This window comes from Pagrus major, chromosome 13, assembly GCF_040436345.1.
Source record: "Pagrus major chromosome 13, Pma_NU_1.0".
Classification (NCBI taxonomy): Eukaryota; Metazoa; Chordata; class Actinopteri; order Spariformes; family Sparidae; genus Pagrus; species Pagrus major.
In genome coordinates this window covers 22,126,748-22,144,648 of record NC_133227.1, presented here as the reverse complement: position 1 = coordinate 22,144,648, position 17,901 = coordinate 22,126,748, and the positions used below count along the sequence as shown (strand labels likewise).

At 38.4% G+C, this 17,901-nt stretch overlaps 1 protein-coding gene and 1 long non-coding RNA gene across 2 annotated transcripts; both read left to right on the top strand.

Annotated features, from left to right (window-relative positions):
- The first annotated feature begins 6,123 nt into the window (after nt 1-6,123).
- On the top strand, nt 6,124-14,860 carry LOC141007502 (organic cation/carnitine transporter 2-like). Its single transcript, XM_073479863.1, has 11 exons — nt 6,124-6,330; nt 7,920-8,102; nt 8,296-8,399; nt 8,917-9,071; nt 9,188-9,359; nt 9,872-9,998; nt 10,647-10,750; nt 11,803-12,017; nt 13,096-13,278; nt 13,385-13,520; nt 14,688-14,860. Exons 1-11 carry the CDS (start codon nt 6,124-6,126, stop codon nt 14,755-14,757), a joined length of 1,656 nt encoding a protein of 551 aa, XP_073335964.1. The 3' UTR covers nt 14,758-14,860.
- Nucleotides 14,861-15,743: 883 nt separating this feature from the next.
- On the top strand, nt 15,744-17,577 carry LOC141007453 (uncharacterized). Its single transcript, XR_012180015.1, has 3 exons — nt 15,744-15,841; nt 16,008-16,069; nt 17,502-17,577. It is a non-coding gene; the product is annotated as an uncharacterized lncRNA (long non-coding RNA).
- The last annotated feature ends 324 nt before the right edge of the window (nt 17,578-17,901 follow it).

The following is a 17,901-nucleotide window of genomic DNA, read 5'->3' as shown; positions in this document are numbered from 1 at the left end:
AATATTTTTATATATATATTCTAATATTTTACATACTGTATGTGCTGCATATTAGCCAAGCCTTCTCTAATTCCTGTTTTAGATATAGAATAGATTTTATTGTAATGCATGATTGGATGTTTTTTGTTACAAAAACGTTTCTAAAGTGTGTACCCACCAATTATTTCCAGATGCACATTGACTTTTTTCAGTAAATTTCCATCAGATCCAAATTCTTCCAACAGGTAATCTCCAGAGTGTCTTTTCATAGCGTTCCCCAGTTTGAATATTCCGTTGGTGAATGACTCTGGGTGATTAACATAATCCTCATTCACAGTCACACTGTGATTTTTCACTTTTAAAATCCTAAGTTTGTTATCCTTTTTCAACGTAATATCTGGATTTACTGTATTTGACAGATGAAAAATCAACGGCTGTCCCACTGCTCCAAAACACCATCGAGCTTCAGTAGGTTCAAAGAAATTGCATTCAGTAGCTCCTAGAAAAACAAAATAACAAAAACATGGAATGCTTAATATAAAATACAACTGAGCACAAATTTGTATTTTTTGTCCTTGATTATTGTTTTTTTATTTTGCTGCTGAATTCATACTTCAACTGTAAAAAACAAAAAAAAAAGTTAAACATTAAAAGTTAAAATTTTATCTGCCTAACTTCAGGATTATTATGAATTACTGTCTATAAACAATACTGTTCACTGTAGTAATGGACTTTTATACTCAAATGTACCTTTTGCCAGAGCTGTTGTTGCCAAAGTGAAGATCATGAAGAGCAAAGTCATTGTTTTTCTGTTGTAACAAACAAATGCAAGTTAAAATGATAGATTTTATTTCTACTTTGATTTTACTTGTATACTGTAAAATGACTGAAATCCAGATGAATTCTTAGTTTGATGTTGAAAAGTCAGTTTAAATTAAAGCTAGTGTGAACAATATGAATAGTATGTATCTATTTTTATAATCAAGGCATTTCTAAAAGGGGAATAAATTTGACCCTTTACAAACTATAAAATACTTAAATGTGTGTTCTCACTTTAGCTGGTCTCAGTTAAGATTAAAAATGTGTCTCACCGCCTTCACGATGGTGTGATGTCTTCTTGGTGGTTGTTTAAGGCTCACCCGTAAATTTTCCACTGACAGAAGGCTGGTTTATGGTCTTGTCTTTTTGTTGTCTGGTTATACGTTAGATCATCAAGGAAGAGGTTACTGTGTTGTCACTCACACCTTCCTAGCTAAAAAGTTTTGGCAGTTATAAACGTACTAAATATCAAAATCCTGACACCTGACATCACACATATAAAGACTGTTGACATTAATTATGCTGTCTCAAATGTATGTCCAATGTACTAAAAGGTTTTGGTGCAGATTTTCTACCGTATTTCAGATGTAACATTTCTTAATCATCATGTGCTGTGTGAGATGCTCAAGTCATATTATGAAAGGTTACAGTATCCTAAAACACTTCATACATAGAATACATCATATTAATTGGAAGATTATGACCAAATATCTATGTTCATAAAATAAATGTAAATTATGGGCCATAACCTGTGATTCTGGTGTATGTCTGGGGGGTTGTATATGGACACACCAAAACACTTTAAAATCCTAGATACTACTACCGTCGGCTTCTAAAGCATCTATACAGAGTGCCCTAATTCAGATTAGATGACAAATCCCAAACATTTTGGCACATCTTTTGACATGGTTGTTGAAACTTTTAGCAATAAAAAATATATTTCACTTTCACATCTTTATTTGCATGGATTGGTGGCCATGATTTTGGTGACATGGTAGCAGCTCTATGAAAGTGTGTTATAGTGTATGTAGGTTTTAAGCTAACACTATACTATTATGTTCCCTTTTCAAAAACTACTGTATGATTAGTCAAGTACAGATAATGTAACTCTTAGTTTCTGTATGTGAACCTCTTCTATCAGTTTTAAATTCAGCAATAACCTAGTTTTAATTCAAATAGCGCAGGGCTCATGTAAAAACTGTGTTGAATTGTGTTGGTGGCATACTTGAGATTTTATGACACATTCTTTGCTCTGTACATGTTTTAAAGGGATATGCGTGTATAGTCGGCGACATTCTTTTTCTGGAATGCCTATCAAAAAATAAAATGGGAGCATGTAAAATTGCAAATTGATTCAATTGTTACCTTCATACACTGGCTTCGTTCTTGTATTATTGAAAACAATTGTAATTTGTTCTTTAATATAATAAATATATCTAAGTTAAAGCAGAGCGCCAAACCAAAAGCTCATTTAAAAAAAATATGTAGAAATAGCCCTAGCTCACAGCTGTGATCTCCCTTTGCGGCACATCTGCAGACCATTGAAAGCTAAATAAAGAAAGTAGAGGAGGCTGTAGACGGAGGTTACTTGAGGTGTGAGTTTCTATTTCAGTGCAGACGTGCAATGACTTCTGCATAAAAAAGCCTGCAAATGATTCATCTTTAACATCTGTCAAACTACCTAAAAAAACAGTTATTTTTCCTTATTAAAGTGTGAAGTTTTTAAGGTGACACACTTTAATTCGCCCTTCACATTTTAAAAAGTAAATGCTTCCAGCACCTACATGTTAGTATGGAGGCATGCTATTGTTATCTTATTCATTTACCTACATTGTGAGCAATGTAGAAAGTGAGCACATTGCAAACCTGTCTGAAGATGAGAGGTGATTAATTTGTGCAAAAGACACGTGAAGAAATGCTCTGTGCCTCTCAATGTACTGCATTGCCCAGCTTTTGACATTGAAAGCACCACCATACCATGCATAATTAACAAAGATCTCTATCACAAAACTTTCTCACGGGCAACACTTGCTGTGCGTGAGATGAAACCATCTGTCAAACTGACAGCTAAAAACCACAGTTTTTTTTTCTTTTTCTGTATCCGTCTCAGCCTGTGCCTGCTTTGAAACTTTCACAGCTCCATGACTCACCTTCTCTGTGTGTTGTATACATACCTCAACATAACTCTGTTCATATGAGTTTATAAAGATTATCATGTCCATAAAAGAGCTACAAATTCTCATGTATTTTAGGCAGCACCCACAGTGTGTTTAAGATAGCCAACATGACATTTTCAGATGATAGTTTAATTTACTGTAAGACCTGAGCCAGTAACAACATATGCATACTTTTGCATACTTTTTCCCCAACCATGATTAAAATAAGTTTAAACACATGAGTTGCAATTTTGAACTGAAGACAAATATTTTGTATGTTTAACATCCATTTTAAAGCCTTTGTTCAAGTTTCCACTGGCAAAAAAACAAAACAAAGAGTGTATAACAGTGAATAACATTTTTTCAGTGCTGGCCTTCATACAGGTCTTGAAATTCATGCAACGGATGGCTCATCTAAGACACAAGATAGCACTATAAGTAGGTGGTGCTCACCTGAGTGCCCTGATTGTAAATGTGTTTTTGTTTATGGAGCACATGGCATCTGGCATCTGGCAAACACACTAAATATTAGTTGTTTGTTTGTTTGAGACAGCTGCTATGGTGATTTTGTCCAGTAGGTAGATGGTTACCGACAAAGACATATATGTATACATGTAGATGCCATATACAAAAAAACAAATCCAAAACAAAAACTCAGATACTGGCAGTCAGTCTGCTTTTTATATGTGAGGATACAGACAAACTCAAGGACAGATAAAGACAATTACAAGATAAGATATGCCTTTATTGATCCCCAGTGGGGAAATATGGCGGTGACGTTAATGTACAATCCAGCGGCCAATGAGGCATCTATATTTTTGTATCTATGATTGCCAAGGTATATGAGGCTTGTCATTAGGCTATTTTAGGAGGTTGCTGGGGAGTGCTGCATGTTTACTTGGACATATTATATTTTTGCACTTTACAGAACTTGCAAATGTGTTTACACAGCAAGAACTAATAATGCTGGATGCACTGATGTGCCAGCAGCAGTAATGTTAGTGGCAGTAGTGAAAGACATGTGGTTTGTGCGTACATGTTTTACATTGAACTGAAAGTGCTACATAGACAGAGAACCATAGACAAAGATAGATAGATTGGATTCATTCAGCACCACAGAAGGACACAAAGAGTGACTGTAGGTGAAGGTTTTAGCACCATAGAGCGATACAAAGAGAGACTGAGCTTGAATGCTTTGGTACTTTTAAATGGGAGACTGGATTTGAATGCGTCAGCACCGTGGAAAGACACTGGAAGATGTTTGATATTTTGCCCTTTTTTTGGCCAAATATATTAATGACAGTAGTGATGACAGAGGCAACAATGTATACTCTGTGTGTGTCTGCGTGTGCACACCTGTGTGGCAGCAGCAAGCTTATCTCCTGGACTAGCCAAGGCTGCCAGTGTAGCTGTTGTAGTGGTTCCGAGGTTGGACCCCAGGGTTAAAGGGTAGGACTTATAAAATGTCAACTGGTAACCTAGCTTTCATGGACGTTGTTACAAAGTCTAGGGGGCAAAGAAAAAGACTAAAATCGTACTTTGCGCTTAACATAGATGACGTGACCAAAAAGACCTTTCATTGTACCTTAAGGAACCAAGAGTTGTTAGAGAGCAGAAAGTGTAGGTACATACAAACATATCTGCAGAGATCTAAAAGTAATCTCAGTCTGAGCTGTACAGTCAGCAACTGAGTCAGCTGATGATTAGTTAAGATGTAAAGATGTGGGAAACTTCATAAACCACCAGAAAACAGTTTTTTCTAAATTGTTTTGGACCTGAATAATTATGCTACACATTGAACATATGCTTAACCATTATCTACTCAAGTCAAATTAATGACTTAAGTTAATGTTGAACCAAGCTATGCTTGAACCAAGCAGGAGAGTTTATGTTGAACCAAGCTAGCAGGAGAGTGTTGTGGTGAAGTGGACAGCAAAGCCGTTGCTAGAATTTCCTGTTATTAACAGCTTATTTCCAGTAACATTTAGGAAACTATAAATCAATGCAAAGTTCAGTTTGACTCACGATATATGTGTGTGTGTGCGCATGCGTGTTTGTATCACCTATGAGAGAAGTGATGGCAGAGGTGAAGACAGAAATACTCTGAACCAAAAAGGTCATGCCTGCTCCTACTAAGAGCCAGATAACCTGCCAGCCAGGTAAAAGGGAAGGGAAAAGTTGGACCGGACAGAACAAGAAAGGGTACGGATGTGGATCTTCCTGCTCACACACACACAGCCTTACAAAGCCACCTGCCAAGACTCATTGTCTTCTTAGCCTATTTACTCTGTGTGATATGTGATCTCTCATTGTCGTATGTTCTTTTTTAAAATCTGAGTATGGGTTTTTTGAGAGTTGAACTCCTGAATACCATGAATTGATTCCTCCCTGAATTTGGATATTATTTTTTAGGTTTTTAACATTGTTATCATGAAACTTATGCTACATCAATCAATTGTTGGCTTTATGGCTGCAATGATGCAAGATTTGGGTTAGGGTCATGGTGCTATAATCATCTTAGAAACCACCACGGTTTCACGATATATGGTATTACAACATTATTATTTATCAGTTACAATGACAAAGAAATAAATAAATAATAAATAAAATGTGTCACATGTCAACAACATTTCCTTTCAGCTGACGTTTTACTGTTTGAAGCCATAATAAATCAACTGAAATTGTAGTGCGGAGGTGATTGTTGACTGCGCATATACACACTGCAGATAAAACCCATTTGCTGGAAGATAGTAGAAGACATTAGTATTAGAAATAAGAGAATACTGAGATTATGTGTTACGGTGGGGTTTTTCTTAAGACCCAAATGCAGAGACCGCAGACAGAAATTCAGGGAGCAAAAGAGTTATTTTGCAATAGAGTTCTCTGGTGGGTAACGTAGATGATCTGGTGCCGCAGTAGTGGATAGACCAGTAATATAGCCAGAGGATGATTAGCTGATGAGAGACAGGTGTGCCTCTTTGCTGCCGCCACGCCCACGGGCGGGCGCGCGCGCTCACACACACACACACACACACACACACACACACACACAGACACACAGACACACAGACACACAGACAGACAGGGAAAGGAGAAGGGAGGGGGAAAAGGCAGATAGGGGAAAAAACACAGAAGAACAACCTGACTGCGACAGTAGCACCGTGACATTATGAATGATTATGATGAAACCATAGCCTTCCTGGGGCAATGGGGATGTTTTCAAAAGACTGTATTTTTCCTGCTCTGTGCCAGCACTATCCCCAATGGAACTGGAGTTTTATCCATCATCTTTGTGGCTGACGTTCCCGCTCACCACTGTAGGATCCCAGAGGTCAACCTGACCCAAGACTGGCTCAATGTTGTCATCCCAACCAAGGTAAACTGTCAGAAAACTGTTGCAGTTTGGAACTTAGGACAAATAGATCGTTCACATATAGTAAAACTTGACCAACTCGACAAAGAAATTGTTACAGTATTACACAAAAATTTCCGTATTAATTATTTTAAGTATTCTCATACTATTCTTACAGGCACTTTGGATTTACAGTTGACATATTGTGAAATTTGCATGTTAAAATTGTGTAAGTTGTTATAATAGGGACAAAGTATGGGAATTAACACTTTCAAATTGATTGCACTTGGGTTATTCCATACAACTCTTCTAGGACCTCTTAATTCATGTCTTGGGTTTTCTTGAAAATATTAATCTGAAATCTTTTAAAGTCAAACAATATACTTACACTAACCTGTACTTATTATAATATGTACAAAATAAATCATAAAACTTGTATTTTAAATTTTCACTGTAAAGATTTTAAATAATGATAAATTATATATTATTTTTTACTAATGATAATAACTATTTGACTGCAAATGAAAAAACACACTGATAATTTACTGAGGAAAAACTCGTGACTCGCTGACATGATAGGTTAGTAATTTCATGTTAATGAATGTTCTGTGTTCTATTACATGTCCAAAGGTCACACACACAGTCCGGATACAGTAAAATAGTTTGGCATGAAGCAGCTGTCCTGATAAATCCTGAGATCCTATCTAAAGATATTTATCTCAGAAGCTAAAAGTTTATAACTACAGCTTTATGTTTTGCTGATTAAGTGTGCTATGACATTTGTTACAGTGACATTACTGCGTTTATGGAAATGATAAAACCAACTGAAGGCAGCCTCTCTAATCATGAAATCAGAGTGTATGCACGTTGTGAACCCACCTGTGTAGGCGCATCTTACTGTATGAATAATGCGCTCTTTAAATAGCAGGAAACAGGCTGCGTCTTGGACTTTAGACCAGCTTTTGTTGCCTCAAGATTGCCATCAGTGAGCCTAACCATACCTCACTTTAAGACCAACACGTACATATGTTATTTACACAACGTGGGCGCTGGGCGTGAAAATGACAACTGCGTCGGTCTAAAACACTAGACATGACACTTGTGCAGCACTGTGTGCAACCTTGCATTGAGCGCTAGGGAGAGAGCCCTTGGTTTCTTTCTTTGTGTTCGGGCTGGCGGCTCTGTTGTGTGTCACTTTGACCTGCACGGAATCTGACATATCTGACCCTGATTGGCCGGTCGTCGGTCATGGCCAGTCATGCCTAAAACCATCCGGAATAGCATCTCTATTTAATATGTCATCTAGTTATTGTTGCTCTTGATATGCCTAACAAGAATTTTCAGTATTTAAACTGTTATTACACATAGTGATACATTGTAGTGTAGAGAAAAAAGATAACATTTTAAGTTGTTAGTCTTTTTTTTTTAATGCATAGAAACCCCTTTCTGTCTTCGACTATTCATCCAGACCCATGGAACAAGATGACATTGTGTAGTATGCAACAAACCAAGTCATTTCAAGCTCTTACGTGCAAATTTCCTGAATCAAGTTTGCAATTATTGAATTGCAAACAAAATGTCATCAGTGCATTTTGTGTTATTGTTACTGTGAGGTGGTGAATGGGAAACAGGAGCAGAGCAGTTGCAGCAGATACAGACTGGACGTGGTCAGAAATCTGTCTGCTCAGGGATTCATTCCAGGCAGAGATGTCAACCTCACAGACCTAGAGCAGGAGGGCTGTGTGAACGGGTGGAGCTACAGCAAAGACATCTACCAATCTACCATAGTCTCTGAGGTGAGTTAGTTTGAGTGTATGCTTGCTTATGTGTGTGTACCTGGAATAGTTATACTCAATGATTATTACATTAACACAGATCTCTCATCAATGTGTTTCACTTTTTCCAATATTTCTTGGAAGATTTTTGAGAATTGTGATTGCTTTGTGCTTTTATTTCTCTAAATGTCTGTTTAATGCCTGGCTATTCCAGTTTGACTTGGTTTGCACTGACCGGTGGAAGCAACCATTCTCCACCACAGTTTACTTTCTAGGAGTTCTTTTTGGATCCTTCTTCGCAGGACAGCTCTCAGACAGGTACTTAAGACACAAGCTCAGTGTGCTGCATATGTAATCAGAGCTTTGAAAAGTGACTTTCACACTACTTGTTGACTTCTTTTGACCTCACCAGCCAAAGAGATGAAGTTAAAAAAATATATGAAAACATTAAAACATGCTATTAATACTTGATGAAATCTTATTGAAAGAATACCTATTTGTTTTTATCTAATTTGATCAAACACCACTACTCATAATATTCTATTTATCTTTATCCTGAACAAACAACATGTCCTTAAAGGGCAATTGATGTGATTAATAAATTATTACATTTAACAAGTGCTTATGAAACATTTTGAGCGTTAATGATGATGAACCAATGCCTAGTGTCTTTTTTATATTTGCACTTAGCTAGTTTACATCCTGAATCTGATTTAAAAACAGGCAAAAATAATTTAACTTTTTAAGCAAAATTATTTTTGTTCCCAACTCCTCTCATATCCAATGTCTTAATTCTGTTCTTGGTCCTGTTTTAATGTTGGTCTCCTCAATATAGATTTGGAAGGAAACCTGTATTTTTCATAACCATGGCATGTCAGACGATTTTTACCTTTGCTCAAGTCTTCTCCCCTTCGTGGACGGTGTTTTCCATCCTCCTCTTCTTAAGTGGTTTGGGACAGATAGGAAACTACGTGTCTGCTTTCGTGCTGGGTACAAAATAGTTCTTGCTTCAACTATTGGCACAATATTTGCTCTGGATTAGACCCATTTGATTTCTATTAACTGTCCATATGTTTATGTCTTCCTCTTTATTTCTCTCTCTGCAGGATCGGAGATCTTGACTGGCAAGGTGCGAGTCCTGTACTCATCACTGGGTGTGTGTCTGTGTTTTGCCCTTGGCTACATAATACTCCCACTCTTCGCCTACTTTTTGAGGGACTGGAAATCTCTCCTGCTGGTTGTTTCTCTGCCTGGTCTGCTTTACATCCCTCTCTGGTGGTGGGTTGCACACCATTTTTCATATTAGGCTTCAGTAGCATCTTGTTTGTGTTACTTTTAAGCAGTTTTGTCACATGCACAACAGTTCGAGTGAAATAATCGTACGTAATGAAATTCTTAGTTCTTAGGTAGAAAATGCAGTGGTGCTTCTCTGCCTGCCATGAAATTCAGGATCCAGTCTCAGAGTGGTGTACAGTCCCAGGTCTCTGAGACTGATGGCGAGATTGGAGGGCACCATGGTGTGCTGAACTTAAGTCAATGAACAGCATTCTCACATATAATCCTCTGGTCCAGACCAGTATAGAAGGCTATTGTGGTTGCCTCACCCATTCGGTCTGTCAGCAAAATGTTTTATTAACAGTCTGGGTTTAGCATACGAAAAGTTTTTTCCAGAAAAAAAGTATTACTTATACTTTTACGGCAATGTTGTTTGTTATTTTTTAAGTCAAGTTTTAAGTTTGAGTTACTTGTGATTCTCCTTCTGTCTCTCTCTGTATTGAATACTGAGGAAGGTTTATCCCAGAGTCTCCTCGGTGGTTGGTCTCTCAGGGACGAGTGGAAGAGGCTGAAGCCATAGTGAGAAATGCTGCTAAGAAGAATAAAATTGAGGCCCCAAATGACATCTTTCAAGACTATATTGTAAGTAGGACCAAACAAAAAGCTGATAATTGAAGACATTTTTGGGAACTTATAGGATATGTGCATATATTTTTTCAGTAACAACATTTCCAGCATCCTGCTTCACTCTGGCCTGATATGGTTTGTGTATACTTCATTAGTGAGGATTTTGTCTGTTTTCAGGAAATACAGACTTATTGTTTAATCTACGATCAGATTCCTGCATTTTTAATATGTGCTGCTGCAAGCTAGCACCGGTTTGTATTTAGCCTAAGTGGCTATATTGTCAAGACAGAGAATTTCCTTTTTTTGGTCAGTCTTGGACTTCCCCTTTATAGACTGATCCCAAAACACACCTTGCTGTATACCTACTGCGGCTGCTAGCTCGGCTAGGCTTGTCTTTAGCCTTGTTAATTTGGTTGCTTGGGCTGTTGGGCTATCAATTTTTTCAAGGTATGGTATAGAAGTTAGAAATTCCAGTATTGTGACAACATGATGCCCTACATCTTCTATGTCATAACTCCTCCGTCTCAACCCAACGATCGTGAGATGCAACAATCCGAGAAACTCAAATTTTTTAAGCCTTGTTACAATTAACTGACTTCCGTCGAAACCACCCTAGCATATGAAAATAACAGCAAGTGAAGAATCAGGTTTTGTATTTTGCAGGCTAATGAGGAAAATACACGGTCTAAAGAAGAAAACTACAATGTCTTTGATCTGTTCAGAACCAGCAGCATCAGAAACACAACGCTCATTCTCTTAATTGTGTGGTGAGTCTGAGTATTTTATTACACCTTTACACACTAAATTTGTACACTATGCCATATGGCCAAAATCATGTGTGCAGTCAAACATTACACCCTTATGTGAACATCTATTTAAAAGGAATAGTTCACTCTAGAACGAAATTCAGTCATTATCGACTCACCCTCATGCTGATGAGAAATCCAGTGTAGTTTTTTTATTCCTCAAAGTGCAGCTGGAGACCCGTGGGGGTACCCTCCTGTAACAAAAAGCCATATAACGGGCGTCAATGGTGCCCGAGACGAAAAAGTCCATAAAACTACACAAAAACTATTATATATTCCTCCATACTGCTCGTCCGCTGCAATCCAAGTGTCCTTAAGCGGCGACATCCAGAGTTTACTCGAAACGACGTCATTTAGTACATTTTTCTAGCCTAAACAGTCACTATAATATATTTGCCTGGAGGTACGCTCGCGCGTGCACGCAAGTCTCCCTCACACCCGCTCGCACTATGGAAGCCGTAGTTTCGAAGCCGAAGTCCTTGGACATTTTGCTTTTTTCTTTCAAAGTTTCAAATCACTAGTGCAGGCAGATCCCTCTTGTGTTTGTGTGTCGCTCGGTCGCTCACAGCTGGATGTAACTACCGGTGCGTATCTATCGCAAGTTCTCGTTGATCTTGTCTGGCGCGGCTTCTGTAGTGCGAGCGGGTGTGAGGGAGACTCGCGTGCACGCGCGAGTGTGCCTCCAGGCAAATACAGTATAGTGACTGTTTAGGCTAGAACAATTTACTAAATGACGTCGTTTCGAGTAAACTCTGGATGTCGCCACTTCAGGAACACTTTAGAAAGACTACCAAAAAATTATGGTTCCAGCTTCTTAAAATGTGTACGTTTTCATTTTCCCAAAGTCTATGATAGCAATCTAAAGGACTTTGGACTAGATGCTTTGTGGTGGCAATTTTTCACTCCGAGATTTCACAGATACATTTAAAAGAAAAAAACAAATCACATTGTTATCAACCTGTGGCCATGTCCCATCCTCAATATGCTCCTCCTCTTATCTGTGTCTTTCCTAGGTTCACTCTCCTTACTGGCTATTATGGCCTGTCCCTGAACTCGGTGAAACTCAGTGGTAACCCCTATATTAACGCCTTCATCTCAGCAGCTGTAGAGGTGCCAGGGTACATATCTTGCTGGCTGGCTCTGGCATACTTCCCACGACGATATGCTGGAAGTTCTACACTGCTCCTTGGAGCAGTGTCCCTGTTCTTCATTCAACTGGTGCCACAAAGTAAGTAGCAAAAATGGATCACCCATAACTATAAAGAGACTCATATCATATAGTAACAGTAACATTTAGCAGCAAATCACCAATACACAATAGGGCTGGAGCCATATTAAAAAAAAAACAAAAAAAAAAAACAAAAAAAACACACACGCAAAGGCTGAAAGTAGCTTATAACTGGCAGAACTCCCAAGTCACCAAGACCTGCTCAGTCTTGCAAGCCCACAGGGGTTGAGTGTAACGTGTGGTGTCAGGACCTAAATGCAGCACGCAGCTTTAATGATCAAACTCAGCGGAAGTAGAACCAGGCGAGTGTAACCACAGTAATGTCTCTCAGAAAAGTCTCTGGCAGAGCCGCTGATTAAGCAGGCTGAATCTGGCTGTGAAGCTGATGTGCACATAGAAGACAGTCCAAACACACTTGCAGATTAGTACAATGTAGGCAATAACACCAGATCGGAGAGAGCAGGCGACAAGGTTGTGAAGGTGGAAGCCGGCAGGTGGAAACTCACTCGGTGCACACACAAAAGCAAGCGTGGCGATGCCATGAGTATCTCCGAGCCACAGGCAGAACAGAGTCCAGAGAGGCAGCAGAAAAACTCAGAGACAGATGGCAGGTGAGTTTACAGGGAATCAGGCAGGACGGGTTGGTCAAAGGCAGGCAGAGTCGGCAACAGGAACTCAGCCCGAGAAGAAGTGCTGGAGAGTCTTGCATAGTAGTTTATGAACAATCGGGCAATGAGTGTCTGTGAGGCTGGAGCTTATATACCAGGTTGATAGGTAATGAGACGCAGCTGTGAGAGCAGCTGATTAGGTGAGAGAGGCAGGTGACAGGGCAAGGCTGGGGAACAATAATGCTAAACTGTGTCAGTTTGTGACAACAATGGTTAGAGGAATACGCCACCAAGAACCTGAGACTACAAGCGTGGGGCTCTATATTTCACAACTCCTCCTTTGCTATCTGAGCTACCCATTGAAGAAACTACACATTACATTTTTACTGTATCCCTGCTAACATTTCAGGACTCAAATCCATGAATCATGCTATTCTATTTTAAGATGAACTTCTATACATCTCCTTCAGATTTACCAGAGCTGTCTATTGCGCTGGAAATGCTGGGTAAATTCGGCTTCACCGTAAGTTCCTCCATGATTTTTGTCTACACAATAGAGATTTACCCAACAGTGATCAGGAGCACAGCAACAGGGACATGCGCCACCATTTCCAGAGTGGGCTCCTGCATTGCACCTTTTTTGTTTGAGCTGAGTGAGTAAACTGGTCTTAAACTTTTATCTTTTATCTACCGTTTTGGCATGCCAGAGATGACCCAAGCCTCTCTTCCGTCCTAATTTACCCTCCTTCCCCTCTACAGGTGTATATTTTAAGCATTTGCCTTATATTATACTGGGAAGTCTGGCTGTTGTGTCTGCCGTTGCAACTCTCTTCCTACCAGAGACCTTTCAAAAACCTCTACCTGAAACTATTGAACAGATGAGTAAACGGGAAAGGTGAGCTGGTACTACTGTGAAGCAACAATATTATTATAGGCAAAGGGATGATTTTAAAAAAACAGTGTATTTAGAAGTCCAGTGTAGTGGTATCCAGCAGTGAGGTTGCAAATTCTAACAAAGCCAGTGCTTGGTTTGACCATTCTGGGCTACTGTAGAAACGTGTGTGCAACACGGGCGACTGTGTAGAAGAGGACTTGCGTACACTGTAGATATAAAAGAGTCATTTTAAGGTAACAAAAACACAACAATTCTTACTTTCAGGTGATTGAAGAATCAAAGTGAAATTGTAATATGACAGAGTACAATATCCAAATCGCAAGAAGCTGTAATTTTTTGATAACATTATAATTAAAAATGTTATAGTACTGTACTACTGCAGAGATGCCCTGGCCTGCAAATATTGCTTTCTAGATGTGAGAAAACGTGGGTTTGAAACAAAGCCCAACAAGTGTCACATCATCATGATATTAATATTTTTTCAGTGAAAGAAAAAATGTTAATACAAAAACAGAGTCAGCACACTTGATAATGCTCACATGAACCTTTATTACCTCCACATGTCTGAAATGTCAGAAGATGGACTGAATAGAGAGCAGTATTTAGTGTGCAGACTCTGCTTTTGCCTCTGTCCAGCACCTACTGTGTAACCTGGATGTGCACGCCGCTATAAACTTTTTTTCAAAAATGGTCATTCTCAATGACCAATGGTCATCATGAATACCAGTCAAAATAATTGCAATATGATATTTTAACTATATTGTGCTGCCCAATTATACACTAATGAAATCATAATTATGAACATGAGATCCAATTTCTGCCAATAGATCCCACTACACCCTACACACTGGACTTTAAAGATGTTTTTATGATTAAATGAATGATGAAAAGACTACAATTGTTAGTATAACAATAACAGAGTGTGTTATTGAAGCTGCAAAATATGTATGTACTTTCTAAATTTAGTCTTAACATTATCATCATCATCATCCTTTAGAGTACAGTGGAAGTGATAATAGTGACATTGATGTAAACACCGCTGCTTGTGATAGTGATGATGAAGTTGAAAGCAGTGAGGAAACATAACTTTGATCTTCTAGAATGCCCTGCAGCCTGTTCAGGACACTAAACCAGATATGTTTTGTTTGTCTTTTTTCTCTTTAACAGGATTAAATGTCCCTGTATCACTCAAAAAGAAACAGCAGAACCTGTGGTGCGTTTGGAAAGTCAACTGTGAATCATGAATTGACATATTGCAGTTGTGTATCAGGATTATTGTTGTATTTCTCATTTTTTGTATTTGTAATCTTTCATCAGAAATAAGCTGATGGTTTTTCTTTTCAAAACATTTGATGACAGTACATTATTCAGAGGACATTAGGATATGTGAATAAAGCACAAGAACTCCAATCTCAAATGATTTCTTATACTTCTTTTATATTGAAACTATTTTTAATACAGAAGAGTTTTGAAAATTACACACATTTAAGCTCTTGATTTAAACACCTCTCTAAACAGGAAAAAGAACATTCAAGACCTGTGGCGATTAACGAAAGTCGACTCTGATTCTCTAAAACACTTTTCTACATGAATGAATTACATGAAAGTAATACTTTTATCAAGTATCATTCCCACTGTTTACTGTTTTTACTGTTGTTCTTGCTTTGTCAATCAGTGCAAGTAGATTTAATGACATCACATGACCTTTTTGTAAGAAGTGAAATTTAAATGAAATAATTGAATTAAAGCTTGTCTTAAATATATGTACTTGACTATACAGTGTAACCTTTTTGGAATAAAGTAAAATGTGTTTGGACTCTGTGCCTGTTATCTCAAATGTCAAAGATGTATACAGAATATGAATTATTGTGAAATGTTAAATGTGAAACTGAAGGTGCATATGTGTGATAAAACCCTAAATGTGGCCACTGGTCCTGATTACTTTGGTATCAGAATGTAAGAAGCTTTATTTTATTCACATGTTCTGACTGTTATAATTCTCATCTTTTCACTGTGAACAGTTGTATTATGTGAGTTTTACTTTTTCCCCAGCCATCTCACTCCCACATCCAGCCACTCCCTCCTGCCCTGTAAGAACCCCTTTTTCTACCATGTCACCTGGCAACCCCCGCACACCTGTTTTCACTTTCCCTCATCAGGCCTGCAGGTATTTTACAAGCCCATTCCCACTCAGACTCTGCCTGTTCATCCAAATTGCTTTATTGGGTTTTGCTTTGTGCTTTTGTATTTGCGCTTGTTAGCTCTCTATCTACTTGCCTGCCAGCCTACTGTTCTGTCTGTCATTGTACCTTAACCTTCTTGTAAGCAACTGCTTATATCATCAATAACACCCAAGACAATTTTACAATTTGCAGTGTTTCCTGAATTAAAGCCCCACAGATTACACATTTTGTTGTTCTCACCCAAGTGTTAAGTTTTAAGTCTTTGACTTATCATATGAATAACTTTTTACAATCTAAATTGCAGGAAGGAATGGTAAACGAAGACACAGGCATATGGCTGTTTGCAAACTCCAGCAGTTCACAAAGGTAATTCTTCCTTTTTTGTCATTTAGATAATGTTTAGGGCTGTTCCTGCTGCAGAACAGACTCTGATTGTATTTGTCATAGGATGCTATGGAGTCTCCCAAGAGTGTAACTTTGAAAATAATTTAACAAAACGATACAATTATGCTCTCACTGTGGAGTCTAGCTGCTTTGCTGAATAAAGTCAAAGTCCTCTTATATAGTGTCCTCTCATTCCCATTATGTTCCCTTGAAGTGGGGATGAAACACAATCACCCTCACTGTGAGATTCTCCAGTAAAACTGCTGCAAGGTCCTACATGCATTGTTTAATATGTCTTATGACATCATAGCAATCATGATGGATGGCTGAAAAGACAATTGTAAAATGCAGAGTGGGTCTGCATAGAGAGATGAGTCAGCAACCTCAATCTAAACAGGAATGGTGTGTGCGGTGTCGGTGTTGTAGGTTACAAAATGTGTATCTGTCTAAAATGAGCGGAGAGGATAATGTGCACGAGTTACTATACAGTCCTTTCCACTCTTAAGTGACACTTCCTAAACTAGTGTAGTAAATATTTTTAGCATTTATTTGATATACAGAGGTTTTCTGCTTATATCTGTGGTTATCCCAGGCAGATTGTGGAAGCATTTATCAGCAGAAAATTCCCCTCCTGATCAGCCATTAATGTGGAAAAGTGCTGCCTCAGCTCAGCCCACTGTGGACGAGAAAGGGGACTTTACCCTCTAGATGACCTCGGGGAGGGGTGGACACACGTCTATAAACTGGATGTGTGGGGCTAAGAGAGAGAATAGCAGAAACATATGGTATTATTAACTGCACTACTAGTCAGCTAACACTGGGGAGCAGCATTGCACTGAGGATAGTGGAGAGCAATGAACACCTGTACACTTACAGTGTTTTTCTGTTTTTATTTTTTTTTCTTCCTAATTTTGATAAGAAAATCTTTATTACTGATGCCATTCTGTGTCCCATTTTGCTTCTAATCCTCGATCAATAGAATATGATAATTCAGAAAAAGACAAAGTGAAATAAAGCACAAGGCGTAGTCAGATTGGTTCAGAAAAAGAAAGTCATTATTTAAGGCACACCTTAATAGTTTGCAACTCCATCACATTTGAATACAATAAACACACAGTGACAACTGAAGGACAACAAAACCTAAATAGGGATGAAATTCACAGGTGCAGAACAATTCCGTTCCCGGACTACATTGTTGTTTTGTTGAAAAATAGCATTACCTGGGTCAAAAACTATTTGTCAATGATTATTTCATACCTTCACTTTTTTGAAAATCTGCCAAATCAGATGATCCTCGTGCTTCTCGTACCCCTGAACAAGTTAAGATAATCATTCACAAATACCATTTACTCTGGGTTGACCTGGGATTAGTCAATTTGTTTAACTATCCCACTATATCTTACAACTTATACAGGAAATCCCCTTTGGATCTGTAAAATTACACCAATGTCGACGACAGCAACAACAACAACAACAACAACAACACAAAGGTAAGTCAAAACATCGTATCAATTTTCAATAGAAAAGTGCCAACAGCAATGAACTGAACAGAGTGAAATAGGTTTTAAATATCGTTACACGTATCACAGGCTTGAAGGATTGAGTCGTATTGCAGGATAAGTAAGGTCAAGGTCAATAGATTGACAAGAAGCATTAGTAGAAATAACATTTACTCACTGGTTGTGAAAAAAGCTCCAGGTTTTACTACCTACAGGTGTAGTTTAAAGGTGCAATGTGTAAAGCCAACTGTTGAAGTTTGCTCCTAACAAATGGGGGGCAGCATTTCACTGCTGCTGACTATACTCTTTGCAGTA

What these genes read in the sequence shown, in the direction of transcription:
- LOC141007502 (XM_073479863.1), top strand. Translation starts at nt 6,124, where the DNA reads ATGAATGATTATGATGAAACCATAGCCTTCCTGGGGCAATGGGGATGT. An exon ending in CTTTACATCCCTCTCTGGTG is followed by an intron (nt 9,360 to 9,871) that starts GTGGGTTGCACA and finishes ATACTGAGGAAG; the next exon opens with GTTTATCCCAGAGTCTCCTC. An exon ending in CAGATGAGTAAACGGGAAAG is followed by an intron (nt 13,521 to 14,687) that starts GTGAGCTGGTAC and finishes TCTCTTTAACAG; the next exon opens with GATTAAATGTCCCTGTATCA.